This window comes from Mchenga conophoros, linkage group LG5 (genome assembly GCF_057382185.1).
Source record: "Mchenga conophoros isolate Kocher_MC1m ecotype Shallow Benthic linkage group LG5, M_conophoros_male_GT1.1, whole genome shotgun sequence".
NCBI lineage: Eukaryota > Metazoa > Chordata > Actinopteri > Cichliformes > Cichlidae > Mchenga > Mchenga conophoros.
In genome coordinates this window covers 33,945,718-33,964,518 of record NC_140530.1, presented here as the reverse complement: position 1 = coordinate 33,964,518, position 18,801 = coordinate 33,945,718, and the positions used below count along the sequence as shown (strand labels likewise).

The following is an 18,801-nucleotide window of genomic DNA, read 5'->3' as shown; positions in this document are numbered from 1 at the left end:
TCTGTGAGTGGCTTCTGCAGTTTTTAATTATTTAAAGATGTAAATACTTGTATACTAATACTATAGAATTACATATCCAGCACTGCTGTGCAGATGTTCAAGGAAATGCAAAGTCTAATAAGTCTGGTGACAGCGTCTCTCTTTGGGTTCCTCCACTGCACGAATCCACCGGATTGCATGTTTTACTGCACAGACTGCTGAGAGGCGACATAGCTAACATTTGTGGATTCAAATACTGGGCATATGGTATTTGGTTCTGCAGCAACGCTGCTTAGAGTGAAACTCTTACGACATATCAGCTCTACTAAACAGCTGATACTATTCAGTTCCTGCATGAAGAGTGGGCAGCACAATGAAAGCACAGAGGGAGACTAGGAATAGGAGAAGCGTAGGATTAATGCTCCTACGCTCAATAACCACAACTCACATGTCCACGAATCTGGAGTAAGAACAAGATTCACATTCTGTTCCAAATGCAGTGTGTAAAGACCTTTCATATCGACAGAGTAACAAATTTAGCATATTGAGAGAAAATATGGCATGAAAAACTGCATTGAGGATAAGCGTGCAATAACGTGCATATGATGAAATTGCAAATGACTGCGTAGTTGTTCTTTTTGTTTACTTTTTACTCTGTTGCCACTTCCATGAACATAAACTGTGAGTTTTATTATTTTTATAAAAAACAGGTCACATTCGCATTGTGAATTTTTTTTACTTCAAATATGGTCAAGGTATTGATAAGTCTCTGGGGATGTTCAGCAGATAGCAATCGCCATGTGTGACGTGTTTGTGCCTCTCTTTCAGCTGACATACCTGCCTCCACCATGGGGCGACTGCAAATCCACACCGATGGATTCTGACTTTTTCAGCAGTTACAGCATCACGGCCTGCAGGATCGACTGTGAAACACGATACTTGGTGGATAACTGTAACTGTAGGATGGTTCATATGCCCGGTAAGAACCAGAGGGGGCACCTTACTGCTTTCGCATTATTGTAGGGTCTTTACCTTACAATATAAAGCGACGTGAGGCAACTGTTGTTGTGATTTGGCACTTTATAAATAAAACTGAATTGAATTGAGTTGGATATCAATATATCTATATCTACTTATAAAGATGTGAAGTGCTCGAGAGTCTGTTATTCTAATCTCACAGGAAACACTTTCGTTTGATGCTGCAGTGACAAAAATGATTTTTGAGGAGCAAAACACTTTTTCCAGCAAACGCTGAAAATCAGATATTTTCACACTCCAGTGGATCGGAAAACTCAACTGTTTTCATTTTGTTTGCACAGTGATTACAGCTGGCATTTGCTGTCTACCGCCTACACTTAATCACTGTGTGGCATCTCTGATGGCAAATTGAAAAGGAGTTTGGCACTGAGGAAACATTTGCTTTTGGCCTCCGTTAACCCTCACTTACCTGTGAGAGACCCGTGTTTGCATATAGACAGCCTGCCAATCTGCCTGTGTGATAATCAGGATTAGTCTCTATCTTATAGTGATTGTTCAGTTGATTACTGGAAGTCTAGAGGGAACCTCCCCATCTTCTTCAGCTATTCATCTTTCCGATCTCTGGACCAAAAAGCAGTGAATAATTGTAGCAGGGTAATAATGTCCTCTACAGCAATGACATTTCTTACCTTGTGTTGTCCTGACAAACTGACAAAGATGGATCTACTGCCAAAAAGAGAAGGATGGGGAAAGGGGTGACCGAAAGTGGTGATGAGAGTCAGCAAAAGTTAATGAAATCAATTACAAGATGAGCTGAAAATTTATGGCAAAAATCCAGGTGTGATAAGGGCAGCAGTAATTCTGAGACAACATTAATTATAAGTCTTGGACTCGTTGCCTTTTGTGCTTCCTCGAAACCCCCTTTTCCCTTGCTCGCCCCTTATTTTTGGTCAGACTGTGAACATTGTGTTCTTTTGCCTATCCTTAGGAAATGCCCCATACTGCACCCCGGAGCAGTACAAGGAGTGTGCAGATCCTGCCTTGGGTAAGGAGATAAACCAGCATGCTGCTTGCATGATGTGTATGTGTATGCACGTGTGTGTATGTGTGCATGTGCACTTTTCAGTGTGCATGTCCCACTGTTCAGAACTCCTGATCCGAGGTGATAACAGATAATAGTGTTCCTTCAGCCTGATAGTAGCCATTCTCAAAGAGTAAACCTCAAGCCTGCCACTGAGGCTCTCCTTTTCACACTCCCCTGTCTTTCCATCAACTGATACCTTTCAGTCCTTTCATGTCTGTTGCTTGTTTTCTTACTGACTTGCAATCTCTCGTGTCTCACGTGTTGGCCTCTGGCTGTTACTGTCTCTCTGACTCTGTCTTGATGTGGCTTATATCTTTTGTATTTCTTATAAGGGTCTGTGGGGTTGCTCCTCGCGGCATCTTTTCACAACATTCCTGTGACACTTTTCATTCAACTCATATTTTGTTTGTCATCCTGGGATGGCAATAAATCTGTCTGTCCCCTTGTCTTCTCTCTTTAAATCTCTATCTCTGGCTTTCTTCTCTCTCTCTCGCTCTGTCTGACTACTTCATTTTTCAGACTTTCTTGTCGAGAAAGACAATGACTTTTGTGTGTGTGAGACACCGTGCAACTTGACACGTTATGGTAAAGAGCTGTCCTTTGTCAAGATACCCAGCAAAGCATCGGCCAAGTACCTTGCCAAGAAATATAACAAAACTGAGCAGTACATAGCGTAAGTACATTTTTTAAAATCTTTTATATAACCAAAGGTGGGTTTGTGTTTGCAGAGCATTTTCACTTTTAATTCAGTGTTTCACATTTATGTTATTTGATGCAACCAATCTCTAAGAAGCTTCACATAAATGAAGCGATGAATTAAAGTTATCAGTGCCATTCATCTTGTCTTTTCAGTGTATTTTAGAAGCTAAACATTGTTATATTTTATTTTTAGCGCAGTTATAATGTCATTATCACTCATCATATTACACAGTGTGTTAAACTGTCATCATGCAGTGCATTCTGTAGACACAATTCATCAGCTCCTGTCATTTTCTCATTATCATGAATATTTTTTTATGTCTTGCAGCAAATAAGAGATGTATTTAGTTATAGATAGTACTTTACATTTCTAGTTATTTATTTTCTATTCTCTACTTAAACACTACAAAAATGTTGTAGCAGCAGTTATCAACTCACCCCCGAAAAAAATTAGAGAAGGGGCAGGTGGTAAGTGGCAGCTGCGTTAGCTTGGCCCCCCAAAAAACTCATGTCTGTTAAATGAATTATAAACAGGTGCCAATGGCATGCTCAATAATTCAGGTAGTTTACGTCAAATGTTAAGTTCCCATTAACTTACAGTTGACTCGAGCTCTTCCACTGAAAAGTGTTGTATGGGCTTTTGGTTGACACAGAAGTGTATTTGCCCTGAGTTTGAAGTTCCAAATGCACACACCTCCAGAAAGAAGCGTAGCAATGAAATGACTTTGATGGGGACGGCTGTTTCCACCAGATCAGGTGCTCGATTGGATTGGGATCTGGTGACTGTGGAGGCCATTTGAGTACAGTGAACTCACTGTCATGTTCAAAAAACAGTTTAGAATAATTTAACATTGCACATTATTCTGCTGGAAGCAGCCATCAGAAGATGCACACAATGTGCTGATAAAGGGTTGGACACGGTCAACTAATGATGCTCACTTGGCACTAATGGGCCCCGTGTGGCAAGAAAATACCCCACACACTGTTACATCACCAGCATCTTGAACCATTGATACGAGGCTCCGTATTCTCATGTTGTTCATTCTGATCCTAAGTGAGCTATTCTCAAGCAACATCCTTCCAAATCCTGTGTAAAGAAACATGTTCATGACTTTGTCTATGACAATTTGAGACTTCAAAACAATTGAAGGTTCAGTTTCCTGTTCTTACAGCAGTGGCACCCGCTGTGGGCCTCTGCTGCTGTAGCTCACCTCAAAGTTTGGTGTGTTCTCCATTCAGAGATGCTCTGCATACTTTGGTTGTGGCCCACACTGTTGCTGCATTTGCCTGCTGTTATTGGCTGACCGGTTAGCTATATTAATGGGCAGTTGAACAGGTGTACCTAATAAATTGGCTGTGTTCAGTAAGTGTATACTGTAATTTTACCCTGCAAAAATTGTTATCTTCTGTCCCAGACTTGGCAAAAGCCAGCATTAAAGATATTTCCCCTAATAGCAAAAATTGGACTCTTCCAAAGGGAGTAAAGTTTTACTGAAAGTACAGCTACTGGGTCATTATATAAAAAATGAAAATGTTGTGTAATGTATGTATGGTCGGAAGGGTAAGATGGCGCTGGCAAAAGGTCGGCAGCCTTAACCCAATTTCTTTCGGGGTCAATAAAGTTTTATTGAATTGAATTGAATTGAATTGAAAATGGATTTCATCTTCAGTTGACTTGTTGACTTGTTAGATTACACTGGAGTACTGTTTTACTTTTCATGAGCAGTACGGTTGTAGATTATAAATGTGCTGTTTGTGTTTGATGAGGATGGAAAAGCTCTGTGAAAACATTCAGGAGCCAAACTGAGTTTTTTTTCTTCATTTCTTTAAACATGTGAAACAAAATATATACCAAACGCAACTTGGTTGGAGTTCTGTGTTTTTTCACTTGTGCACTGGATTTTCCTTTCTGTCATCATTTAGCAATTCAGTACTGGCTGAAACATAGCTTGCTGTCCTGATTGTGAGGGATTAAGACAGATTAAGCCACTTCAGAATACAAGCACACTTACATCAGAAATGTATTCTAATTTTTGCCTCATAACTTTTGCACTGTCCACTTCCTGCTGTGACAAAACAAATTTCCCACGTGTGGGACTAATAAAGGTTATCTTATCTTATCTTATCTTAAATCTCTTGATAAAAGTTCATGCCACCGATATCAGTTACCCGTAAGGACAAGAAAACTGCCACTAAACAAGTTAAATGACCCACTCTCTTTTCTGTCTAACAGAACCGATGTGTTTCGGGTTGATTTTCTCTTTTACTTACTTCCTTAAAGGCTCCTCAGTGAGTGTAGTAACCCTTTCACTTTCTAAAACTTGGATTTTTTTTTCATCGAGGGGAGAAAATAGAGCAAGGAACTCACATTCAGAGCTTAACTTGATTAATCGACCAAGTATTGAGTGTTTCTTGGCCAAATGTACTGAAGAGATCAAAAGCAGTTCAAGGAAATGAGGAGAGGGTACAATAATAGTTGGATCTTTTATCTATCACTCCCGGCAGAGCGGTTGAAGGCAAGATAATTACACCATATGTAGCCAGACTGCTGTTAAAAACCTTTCACTTCTCCCTTCAGAAAGAAATTCCCTGTGGACACAAGTGAATCCATCGAGTTCATTTCTTTGACTGGCCAAATTTCCAAGTGGTGTCATACTGATGCACATTAGCTTTGTTTTGGTATTCCGGCTTCTTAGTCTCTGGTGATGTGAAACTGAAGTCCGTGACAGTGGACTGTCTGTCGTCTTTCTGTTGGGAACCACAAACAGAGAAAGAAAGGTAGACATGTAGCTTAATCCACTGTTTGACAGCAACTGTGATCAGATGTGTCTCAGGTTAACCCACTAAGCAGCAGGAACATGTGACAGCCAAGAGGCATCACTGAAACTTCAGCATGACAACCCATACTGACGGCCTACAGATCAGGAAAAAGTACCCAAGAATGTCAGTAACAATAACAAGATAGAAGATCAGTGACTGAAAACCTGCAGCATCTGTACCCCAGAGAATATATCAGGAGCTAAAGCAGTACCAGTGGTAAAAGTCGCTGATATAAAGTTTTAAAATAAAAATTTTTTAATAAATAATCTTATAATAAATAAATATGGCCTGTCAATCATTGCTGTTCATGTCTAAATTTGGAACATCGTGAAAGGTAGAAAAAATTGTCTTTTTAGGATCTGGGGAAAAACTGAATGTGTAGTAAATGTTCAAATTACACCTAGCCTAAAAATATTTGCATTTATGTTTTTGTTTTTTTTTAAATAACACTTTGACATTTTATTTGATTGTGATCAGATCCACATCTCTGGGACTCTGGGACTGTTTTTAGATTATAAAACATGTTTACATCATTTATATTCACTAACTGGCCCCTTTATTGGGCACATGTTGCTAACATCAGGTTGTGCATTCATTACCTTAGTTGTAATCAGTTGTTATTTGAGTCGCTGTTGCCTTCCTATCAGTTTGCTGGCCTCTCCTCAGCTTCATCATAATTACTTACTGAATTTGAATTACTGTTTCCTGCTAGCTCAAAGCAGTCTGGTCACTCCTGTGCCTCTTACATCCACAAGGCATTTTCACCCAGAGAACTGCCACTCACTGGATATTTTCTCTTTTGTGCAAGAAAATCCTTATAGATCAGCAGTTTCTGGAATACTCAAACCAGCTAATCTACTACCTAAAATCATGCCACGTTCAAAGTCACTTAAATCACCTTTCTGCCTCATTCTGGTGCTCAGTTTGAACGTTAGCAGGTCGTCTTCACCATGTGTACAAACCTCAATCCATTGAGTTGCTCACATGTGATTGTCTGATTAGTGTTAATGAGCAGTTGAACAGGTGTACCTAATGTAGTGAATATCTACATGTGTTGCATGGTGAGGTTATTTGTTGATTTTGGACAATCCAAATATTATTATTTGTCTGTCTTGTCTTAATGTTGGTTTAAAATGGAGCACTGTAACAAAAAATAATTTCCCCCAGGGATCAATAAAGTATTCTGATTCTGATTCTGATTCTGATTAATATTTTCACTGTGCAGTTATTGCAGGACAATTGATTTAGTATTGTTTCTACATGATACTGGGGGCTCGGTGATTTAGTGGTAAGTGCGCCGCCTCGTCTGGGAGGTCATCTGAGGAGTTGAGGACAATGTTACCGTTCCACCAAATTTTAGACATAATTGCACAAAAGTTAAAGTTAAAATTTAGAACAAATTAGGATTTACCAGAGCAGTCTGAACGGACAGAAGAAATGGATAAACTATTGAGGGAGGTGTGTTGTGTGCAGCTGAAACTGAAACATAAAGGTAAATAATTACATTTATTTAGTAAAAGTAATTAGTAAAAATTTGAAGTGGCTAAGTGTGAGTACTCGTGCTGCAGTGTCAATGTTACAGTGGTTTAGCCCAACCTCAGTGATGGTTGGCTGGCTGTCTGAAGGTTTAATTCACATTTCAGAAAGAGTTTTTATGTCAATCATAAATCAGATAATTTAAAAGCACAACCAAGCATTAAAATAATCTCACGGCCGTGGGCATGACATATCCAATTTGCCAATTCACATATCAAAATCTCATGGGTTACATCAGCCACCTTGACCATCCTCTTATAAAGGCCCACATAGTTTACTAGTTTCCAACGGGGGAACAGCAGATTACATCCACTCTACTGTAAAATGTTGGCAAGAGCTGACAGAAAGAACAGAGTTCCCACAGCTTCCAGAAGCTGATGGATGCTTTTGAAATTCATCCAGAGTCAAAAACCTGCTGGGCTGAAAAACTCCAACTCATTCATATTTAATAACATGATATTTTGTTTTACCTTCATTAAAATGATTTTTTGTGACATTTGTACTTTGACTTGAAGGCTGTGATTAATTTGAGTGAGCCAGGTCTAGGCTCGTTTTATTGCACATGCTGGCTTTCAGGGACACTTAATGGAACACAGCCATTGTTGATTTGTAATTATCAGTGTGCAGGTGAATAAACGCTGAGACCCACTGACCTCAAAGTGTTTGATGACTGTTTCTCATTGTGTGTACTGCTGATGGGCTTTAAAAAAAGAAGTCAGTGCAGTCAGAGTGACCTGAAGTATAAGATCTCAGGCAATTTTAAAATGTTCTCCACATTATCACCATGTTACCAGCTACAATTTGCATCGAGTCATTTAAAATGAGCCCTTGGCTTCAGCAGAGTTGATCTTAGGACTGGCAGCTTATCACTTGTCTTATAATGCAGGACTTGTATTTTAAGGTATAAAACTGAAAATCATGTAACTACAAAGTCAAGCTGTGGTTTTGATCCCAACCCCAGTGGGGTGTAAAGTCTGACTTCACCCAGAGAGAGGATATTTAAGAATTACAATAATAGTCTGTCTTGCCCTGGGCCTTTAAACTAATCCCCTTTCTTCTTCTTTATGCTGAAGTCCTGAGTTTTAGACTTTAACACAGTATGAAATCAAACAGCTACCATCATTTCCCTTGTATTCCTCAATGGGCAGACCCACATAGGGGAAATTAGTAAGTGGTGACAGGTTATTTGCTCAACTTAACGCATCTTCTCTGTTATCTGCAGGAAGTGGCAGACTCACCAATCACCTCCTCTGCCTGAAGACGCACTGATAGAAACGTGTTTGAAATGTAAACTGTTAGTTTTAAATATGTGAATTAAAACTGCCTGCTTCCCTTTCTGTTAACAGTGATAACATTCTGGTTTTGGATATCTACTTTGAAGCGCTGAACTACGAAACCATCGAACAAAAGAAAGCCTATGAATTGGCAGGCCTTCTGGGTAAGGAAATGGCTGTCAAGTGTTTTCTTAGGAAGAGATAATGTGCAGTATGCAGCATGACAGTTGCTTTGTATCTAAAATGACAGTAGCGCAAGTGCTTGCATTTTTTATGAGGTGTTCAGGTCCCAGAAGAGACACAAAAGTGTCTCTTTAATCTTTTTAACTGCATATTTGCAAACGTCTATATTTGCTGTTACATTTCTCACCTTTTAGATATAAAAAAAGACGCAAAGTGTGTGTGAAAGCTGACCTGTGTTTCGTGAATGTATTCAGGTACAAGTTTTGCTTCCTTATTTTTCTTTGCAGGTGATATTGGTGGTCAGATGGGTCTCTTCATTGGGGCCAGCATCCTCACCATTCTTGAACTCATTGACTATCTATATGAGGTAAAAAACGAATATCTATTGTGTTTTTATGGTCATCTGTGCTACTCCAGCAAAATAGAATGACTTGCTGGCAAAATTTCATTTTTCACACAGCGTTACCATGCGCACAAGGACGTGTTTTAGCGAGCATGACGAACGCTCTGTCCCTCACAACCCTGCAGCCCATTTCTGCATTTCTGCACGGCATTCACATCTTAGCAGTAGCAACGCTGAATACATTAACATTTTGAATGTATTATATTTTAGATTAGTCAGGATGTCTATGTCCACTCTCATTAGAGTAACTCTGTGCTCCACACTTCCTTCCTCCCTTCTCTTACAACTGAAGTACTAAGTGTTTTTATGTGTGTGTCTGTTAGTCCTTGATTAGAAATGTGTGTGAGAGAGAGAGAGATGGGCAGAGCAAAGCAGCTACTGCTCATGTGCAGGGTCACCGCGCAAGCATATTTATAGATACATAAAATAAATCACATTTCTATTCCAGTCAAGTATGTGGGTTTGAACTATGATGAACCAAAAACAGAACACTTGGATGCTCACCAGAAGCAAGAAAGTACTTTTTGGTAACAGGTGTGCTCGTCTATTTTCAGGTGATCAAATACAAGGTGTGCCGGTGCATGAAGAAGAAACACAAAGGCCGCAAAAACAATGACCGGGGAGCTGTGCTGAGCCTGGATGATGTGAAACACCATGTCAGTAGTGTGCTGTTAAGTACTTTCACTGTGTCAGACGGCATTGCGTTGACAGGGGCACACTCTCTGCTTTGTCTTCACTGCTCTCAACTGGAGTCGAGATCAAGGAGGTGGTGGGGTGGTGGTAGGAAGACGAGCAAATGAGAGAGAAGAGATAGAGATGGAGGAAGTTTGGGTGGGGGGACTTGAGAAACACGGTAGAGAGTGAAAAAGTGATTGGGATGAGAGGGGGAGAAAATTGAGAGGGAGAAGTAGGAGAGCGGAAAGTGGCTGGAATTTAATCAAAGCTGGGGGACAGCACCAGCAGGGACAGGCCGGAATTAAAGCTTTGGAAGGTGTGACAGCTCACTTATTTCCAAGTGTAAATGAAGCCAGTTCACTTTAATTGTAAGTCAGACCTCAGACAGAGAAGGGAAAGATATTCTCCACAACTGATCTTCACTTTGTAGTCCTCTCCTTTTCTGTTCACCATTATTTTCAGCATTTTTCAAAGTATTCCTGAAGAATTTATTTCCTCACTCATCTCAGCCCGAATTGTTGCTCATGTCATGTTTTCCTGTGAAAGTGTTTATGAGCTTTTTATTTAGGTTTTCTTGCACATTTATGCTCCTTCGATCTCAATGCTATATCTTCTGCTGATCATTTCTCTTACCTGCCTTTTGACTGTCTGCCTCTCTCATCCCATTTCTCTCTCAGGCTCCTTGTGAGAACCTGCGTACACCATCAACGTATCCTGGCAATATGCTACCTCATCATCCAGGCCAGGGTAACTTTGAAGACTTCACTTGCTGAGCAGAACCCAGGTGAAAGTGCGTGTTATGCAACCAAAGCCACCATACAACGACAACTGTCCAACGCAGGGAGGGCGAGGAACTGATACTAATCTAACAGATGCACTTTTTACATGAAAACTGAGGAAAATGGACGAATCAATCGTGACAAAGAATTTGTCAGAGGAAGTCCTAAATGTTTAAAAAAAAAAAAAAAATCTGTAATTTTTCCGGAGAACATTTCATGCAGCACTCTTCTGTGTTTTTCCTCTGGATTACTGCCGAAAAGGATGCTCATGGAGAAACCTTGCCAACATGGACCTCTCTTTCAAAAGACAAAAAAATAAAGAAATAAATAAGGGAAAATGTACAGTTATCTCACCATAGACAGTAGATCAGAAAAAAGAGCCCCCATGCCTTTATATAGCACAGCAACACATGATGGTTTCACACAACACCGGCTTGCTAGTGTGACGAATATTCATACTGCTTACTCCACATGTAGCAACATCTAGAACTGTTGCAGTGCTTCATAAAACAACCGCTGGACTCTGTGTACTTTGTTTGCGAATGTATCTTTGTTCACAATGAGTGTAGTTGCGTGTGCAGGAAATACTTTCAGGGGGTTGCGATGTAAGTGGAGGTGGCGACGGTGGTAGAGGTGCATCATCTACCATTTAATGTACTGGTGAAGATTTCAGGTCTCATGATGTAAATGCATGCTTGTATTTGTCCAGTGCATGTTTTTTTTCATATCATTTCTAATTTTGATTGATTTTTTTTTTATATATATAGACTTATATACATTTAATCATTATATTTACCAAGTCTGCCTCATTTACAGAAACATGACAATGATACATGCCATATATTCCTGTGTGCGTTTGTGTGTGTGAAGGGACAGTGTTGCAACATTAGGTATGTTGAGTGTTTTGTTGATTGCACAAATGGATGAGCTGCACCTAATTTCATTTCTTATGATTTTGTTTTGTTTTTTCATTCTTTCACTTCTTTTTCATTTTCACATGTGACCACGGGATGAAGTGAGAAGGGTTTTTCTGTTCTTTGTTTCTTTGTTTTGTTTCCTAATGATTGATTGCTAAAATCCTTGTGTGGGGTTGTTACATTTTTTTTTCTGTATCTGTGTTAATTGCAAAAGTCTTATCAAAGCACAATACCGCCAGTATGTAGAGGTGATGTAAAAGAAAACGTACTATTCTTCTTGATATATTGTCATATTATTAATATCGTGTTGATCCGACTGTTTTTGATTGTTTCTTTCTTTCATATAAAACACTCAGCAGCGCCTGATTTTCCTGTCTCCATTTTCCAGGTAATAGCCTGGTCTATTTAGTTATCAAAGCATAAATAAAATGCAGATATCGTTTTGGAAAATTGTTTGTTTTCTTCACTGAATTTAGTTGTTTCTTTGTTCCTTTGCTTGAACAGGCAAACAGAAACAAAGCAGTGTATTTTCCAGCTGTAGTTACTGTTTAAATGTTCATTTTTTAATCATGAGCTGCACTTAGAAAATCTGATTAAGCATTCTGCACTCCATCCAAGGCATTTTGCTATCTCTATTTCCCCAATCGACATGTTATCTTGTGTTTTGCTTCATACAACATTTTTCTTGGAATTAAATCAGCATTATGAAAGAGTTTGGGGGCAAGACTGATATTGCTTATCTACGGCAGCCATTCATTTGTGCTGCATTTTAACAGCTTCAAGCCACAACACTGGTATTTTGGAGCACAGTACTCTTGAAATATGATTACAGATTCAGCTGCTGTATGACAAAAGGATGGATGAGAAATATCCTGCACAGCCGATACAAGTTTTATCAAGATTGTCAGTCAGCCAGCAGTATTCTACTGTACATCTGGTGCTGCCAACTGCCACAGTTATATTAGAAAAGCAGCTTGGTGATGCATGACTCTGTGAATATTAGAGCCCAGTACCACCTAAACCACGGTCTGCCTCAGAAATCATGTCCTGTACTCATTTGGCTGCTCGGTCCACTGCTACGAGACGTCAGGGGTTAGTCGAGGACGAGAAGTTTACTTTTGCTTTATAATTTTTTCATGATTTCTTTAAGTGCAGAACCGCATATCAGCATTGTTCATCGAATGAGAGAAAGCACTCATTTTTTTCTATTATTCAGAGTAGAAACCTCAGCTGGTAACCACACATTAATATACAAGTGTTAAAGCTCGTATCACCTACAATATATGATGACATTTTTTTTCTTGTTTTAAATGTCTGAAACATGATTTTGCCTTTTATCCCTGATGGTTTTATTGTTTTTTGTTAGCCCTGCCAACAAGACAAATTAATCAAACAAGTTTGTTTTTTTAAGAAAAAAGATGCTCATTTCCTGCTGGCATTTGTGTCTTTGTGTGAGCAACAGCCTGCGAATCAGTAGATTGCGGGGAGGGTCAGAATACAGGAGCACTGCCTGCCAGTGACAGAAATCCTGCAGAAGATGCTTGCTGCATCCTGATAAGCCTCCAGGGCAAAGCAGGTGGGGGCTGTGTGGGAGGTGGTAATATCAGCGGGAGTTCAGAAACTGAAAATCTTTCCAAAAATTCTGGATTAGCAAGAGTTTCCTGCAATCTGGTGGTTTAATTGTTTAATTTCCTGCGTTGTTTGAAATCTTGGCTTCTTTTTTCCATGAATGAGGTTAAATCATCAGGCTTTGTGCCCTCATTTACTTGCAAGTGGAAATATCTGAGATGATGGCTCCCTCCTTGCTTTCACCTTGTTGGTTGACACACAGCCAATCTGTGGACAGTATATAAGAGTTGCTCCTGTAATGGAATCTACCCCAAACTGTCTGTCCTTCTTAAACGGCTTTAACTCCCTCATATAATCACCAGCTGGATGTGATTTACTGTACAGGCGGCTTTCTTGCAGGGAACCTTTATTGTTTGTTCTTATATTTTAATGAGACTTGTTGTGCTTATGTTTTCACCCACAGCTGACAGTTTAATCTCGCCTTCTGATATCACAGAACATGCACTCGCGCACAAGATCTTTTTAAATCTGAGGTAATTTCCGCTTAATCCCGTTATCACATCTTATCATCTCCATCAATAAGGAGATGACACTCCTGCTTCACAATGTGGCGTGCTGTCTTTTGTCATTTATGAAACAAACACACACTAAAAATCACTGGGTCCTAAACTCATCCTGCTTGTACACAATAATAAGATGGCCACCTGAGGAGAGAGATGCCACTAATGTCAAGACACAAAACTCCTCACAAAGCAGGGGTCCGACCAAGGCCAGCACCCTAAGGCTTTGTGAGCAATGAAGCAAGGGAGTGTGAGGATTAGTAAGCATCACAGCCATGATCCAGGATGAAACAAGGAGCATTCACAAATGCATCAGGAAGATGACCCCCCAAGATGAACTGCTACCAGAGCGCCTTAGGCAGCTGAAGACGGATGGTGATGAGCAAGAGGGGAAGGAAATATCTTAGAAAACCAAGTGGCTTACATTAAGAAAAACACAGTGGCTGAAAACAGGTGACCGAAAGGACAGCACAGATCCTCTGACTGGGGCAGTACAAGATCAAGCTGTAAGAAACACCAGGCTCAGAGGACCTAAGTGACAGGCAGACAATCCAACACACAGTAGCAGAATGTAAGATTCAAGCTGGGACAGCACCTACTGAGAGGCATAGCCGAGCAGCCGGAATAGTGTACAGCAACATCTGCGCCACATGGATTAGAAGTCCCCAATTCCCAGTAGGAAACACCTTTGAAAGTGGCTGAGAACAACAGGGCTAAGGTCCTTTGGGATTTCATGTTCCAGACAGACAGACAGCTGCTGGCCAGCCAACCAGACACAGTTTTGGTTGAGGGGGAACAGAAGACAGCAGTTGTGATTCATGTGGCAATCCAAGCTAAGACAAAGCATGACGTAGGAGAGGTTGAAGGAACACTTGGAACAGGTGTGGAAATTAAAGTCCAAAGTATTCCCAGTGGTAAAAGAAGAGATAGTGACTGGCTCTGGCAGATTCTAGGCACAATGTTACTGTTGATACGTAGCTATTTATTTACTTGATAATTTTGTTACTCTGATATGGTGTTAACCACTGTAAAACTGTCACAGGTTTCTTGTTCACAGTGTGAAATGTTATGCACAGACCTTATGAAACCACTCACCACGAGTGGCTAAAAGGAGAAGTCCACTTATTAAAATATTATATTAAATGATGATACACAGGTTTGTACTTAAATTGCGTACTGCCTTAGACTTCTGTTTTATTGTATTTGAGAAATAAATTATAATTTCAATCAACAAAAGCAGTCCACATACCTCTGCCAAGGCTGTAAATTCCCTCGACGTCATGTATGAATAGTATTCTAGCACTCTGTTGTATTACTTTTATTAAGGTAGATGTTCTGAATACTTCTGCCCAATAGAAATATAAAGAATAACAGCATTGCATGAAAAAAGTGACCTTGGCTTGGGTATTTCTATTTTATTGCATTATACTTTATTTGCAGAAAGCTGCTGGTAAAGTTAACCCTTATTGCCCTAAAATACAGCCACTTGTGAACTTGTGATTCATGTGCCGTGAACTGCTTTATATTTCTGGATCTATACTGTACAGAAATAAATGAATTTTTAAAGAAGGGCTGGCACTCCCACTTGTTTCATCCTCTCACTCCTGCCTGCACGTCAGATGAGTCACGTTTCTGGTATAAATTTATCCTGTCAGATCTCTCAGTGCAATTAGGATGCTCAGCCGTTTGTCATAGATAAGGCCACGGCCGGCTCCTCTGGGCTTCACTTTACATTCAGCTCGTTAAGAGGATTAATAATTGCCATGCAGTCAGGTTTCTCACCACTCAAAGATTCCAGACTCGGTACATCTGATTTGCCTATTCATCTGTTAAAAGTTTAACCCCCTGTTCTGTTGTTCGGTATCAAAGTTGCTCTCTCCTCTAAAGGATAAACCTAATCAGCTGCTATCTTACCCACACAGAAGGTAAAACCCCCTTGAATATTTGAAGCACAATGTGGTGCTTCTGAGTCCCATAAATGAGGATTTTTCTTCACCTTGTTCCAAAAAAATCATAATGTATCCCCCCTCCTTTCTGGTTTGCACTCACACAACTCCTCTCCAGTCAAACACAGACAGGCTATGCAAACAGATGGGCTGCCATGTTTTGTGCTGTTGTAGCTCCATACTAATTGGGGCGGAAGTGCAATAACATCAAAGTCTGGAAACAAGAACGTGTTTGATTCAGCAGCTGACATCCAGTGCGTTAAAGGTTCTGACTGGTTGTTTACTTGTCAAAACAGAAACCACTTCAGAGGTACAGCAGCCTCATACTGGCCATGTCTTTTGATGAAACATGCTAAAAAATGCATTCAAAGAATGTCATGTTTCAGTTCAAAAACCATCCAGTATGAGGTCTCTGCAGTTGTGATTTAATCCTTTTTTCAGGATTTTTTTAAACTCTGTTCGAGAGTGAAAATTCAAACAAACATGACTGCAGGTTCAACTTTTTTTAGCTATGTTTGTTTATGTTTTAGAGACTTTGTAGTCAAGCCTAGTGATTACCGCCACATGCGTCACTCTTTTTACCCTTTATTCATTTGTAATCTTATAGTTAACACTCAATAGGTCAAGTGTAAAGACCCCTCACATAAAAAGGATATGGATAGATTTGTATCTTTGTATCTCTACACCTGAACAAGGTGTAAGCTGGCACACATTGGTGTATTTTTAATCTCTTAAACCTTGTAAAATAAAGGCCTTTTTATAGAGACTTATCTAACCTACCTGAGTTTCTGGTCTTGGATTTCTTAGGCCATTTTTGGCAACGTTACTCAGAACATCTTTATTGATCCCCATATTAAGAGCAGTGGGAAGTCACAGAGGGCCAATAGCATTGGTGAAGGGCACATTTCTGAGAGATTTCATTTATTTTTGATGGTAGGAAAAATCTGACCTCAGAACATACAAACTCAAAGCACAATGCTTTTATCCGAGGTTCAAACCCAGCCACTCTAACTCATTTGTGCCTGATGAATTTAGTCCACAAAAAAAGACATTGAAAAACATTTGAAAATAGTTTCCTAAGAAATATCTTAAAATTACATCTGTTTTTCTCCCACATTAAAGGCATGATGTGATGTGCCATATTTTTCTTTTCTGCCTAGCCCAAGATGTTTCCTGCTTCACCCAAAGGCCCACTGTCATTACACTGCTTCAGAGCCAACGACACTTGTGTCAACTACTCTGAGGTCAGACTTGGGAGGCCCAGTGGTGAAGGACACTATTGCTGTCTTGTCCTTGAATATTTTAAGATTAATAGTCCATACTGATTTGTTTCCAGGCCAGTAATGATGTACCAAAACAGTTTTAGATTTTTCATTAGTTATTCTGCACAAAAAAGGAAATGTTAAAATCTTAAAATGTTTCATTTTTTGCGTCAGTCATTTAATGAAATTGGTAGGATGATGGACAAAAGGATAAAGAGCCATCTTCAACTTCACAGCAGTATCAGCTTGATATGTCTTGAGACCACCAAAGAACATCAGCAAGTTCTCCAAGATCATAGAAAAGCATTTTGAAATTCCTGGATGGTCACACTAAGTACTTCTCTTATTGCAGTCTACTGCCCTTTGCATGATGAATGATGACGTTAACTAATAAATAAAAACTACTTACTGCATTATTTTGAAAGCATCCAGCATTTCCTTTTAATGGCTACCACTCAGTCACGACAGGATATTCCTTCCAAATGTCTCTCTACGAGGGCCTCACATGCTGTTTTGTTTGGTTTTAATCCATTTTGCAGTCCCTGGCAGACAGATTGACTGGATGGCATACCAAACAAGACAGTGTTAACCTTTGTTTAACTTTTACAAATCCAGACAGAGTTGTTTGTTTTGGTTTGCTGCACATTGCATCCATAGAACTGGTTTTTAGTCACCAGTCAGCCTGGAGAGATATCAGACGCTGAATATAATTAAGTTTATTCATTTGGTTAGAGGGACAATGAATTTTAATTACAGTTCTGAAAAAAGAGAGATAAGCAAAAGGCTAATTTTCATAGTCACTGAGCCCGTATTGCCAATAATTTATCAAAGATTGAAAGAAGAAAATGCAATCAGATTATGATAAAAGGTGCCAATGCTCCACTGTTAATTTAGTTAATTAACAGTTTCATTATCTTCATTTCATTTTCATTTCAAGATTACTTGTCAGATACTAACTTATGCTATTTTTTCTTGTGCTTCGTACTTCAAGTTAGCACTTGTTTAATTAAAGAATAAAATGGGGGAGCAACACACAAACACAATAATGTTTTTGGATTTAGTTTTATTTCATTTATAACCTTTCTTAATTTAAAAAAGGCTGTGATTTCCCTTCATGTTCAGTGAAATTAAGTTAAAGTAATTACTTTTAAACAAGTGCCAAAATACAAAAATGGTACACAAGGTTTATCTTTTCAAGCACCTATATTTATCAATCATTTCATATGCACTTTAATTTAGAGGGGAAATTTTTTTTAAAAGTGTCACTTTGGACTCGAGATAATTACGGTGAAAGAAAAATAGAGCCAAATTACAGAGCCAGAGGCAGACAGGTACAGTTCTGTGAAAAAGAACATTTTTCACAGGAGTCTATGCACTCCTGTGAAAAATGAGTACACGCTTAATGTTTCCATTAAAATTATATTAGCAGCCAGGAATTAAAAAGGTAAGTGGCAGCCAGGTATTGATAATCAACAAATCATCACCAATTGGGAGCACCTCCATAAAAGCAGAGGTTGTGGCAGGTTGCTGGTCTGGAGCATTTAGGTGTGTGTTTACACTATCCCACAATCTTCGCAGGATTGGACATCCCAGCAAAGTCACCCAAAGATCACATTGTGCAGTGCTTAGAAAATTTCAAAAAACACAAAAACATGAGATACTTATTAAACTCAACAGATATTTCCTACTTCATGGCAGTGTAACTAGATAAAGACTGAAAAATTATATTTTGGTTGGAAGGACTGGAAGGAGACAGTCGCTTCTTCTCTCTAAAAACATAGCAGCATGGCTTAGGATTGCAAACTTGCGGCTGAGCAAGCATTATGACTTCTGGAGCAATGTCCTTTAGACATACAAGTTCAAAGTGGAGCTGTCTGGCCATAATACACAACACTGCGTTGGCAAAAACCAAACACAGGGTATCAGCTCACACACCTCACATCAACCGTCAAAGCACAAACTTACGGGCCTTGGAGTTACTGAGTCGACCATGAACCAAAGTGTTTTAGAGCCAGATGTGAGGTCATCTGTTCAACAGCTGAAGTTTGGTTGAAATCATTGTCCAAAAGGACAATGATACTGGATCACCAACAAATCTACAATGGCTGAAAAAGAAAAGACTCAAGTTGCTGCAATA

General features: G+C 39.4%; 1 protein-coding gene across 3 annotated transcripts in view; it reads left to right on the top strand.

The window, feature by feature from the left end:
* Positions 1 to 11,777, top strand: part of asic1b (acid-sensing (proton-gated) ion channel 1b) — a 186,907-nt gene extending 175,130 nt beyond the window's left edge. For all 3 annotated transcript variants that reach the window (XM_085275062.1, XM_085275060.1, XM_085275061.1), the window contains 7 exons: positions 808 to 958; positions 1,946 to 2,002; positions 2,561 to 2,714; positions 8,443 to 8,534; positions 8,841 to 8,920; positions 9,511 to 9,612; positions 10,309 to 11,777. In XM_085275062.1, the coding sequence (XP_085131188.1) occupies positions 808 to 958; positions 1,946 to 2,002; positions 2,561 to 2,714; positions 8,443 to 8,534; positions 8,841 to 8,920; positions 9,511 to 9,612; positions 10,309 to 10,404 (732 nt within the window). In that variant the 3' untranslated portion in view covers positions 10,405 to 11,777. The remainder of the gene's footprint in view (positions 1 to 807; positions 959 to 1,945; positions 2,003 to 2,560; positions 2,715 to 8,442; positions 8,535 to 8,840; positions 8,921 to 9,510; positions 9,613 to 10,308) is intronic.
* Positions 11,778 to 18,801: the final 7,024 nt, after the last annotated feature.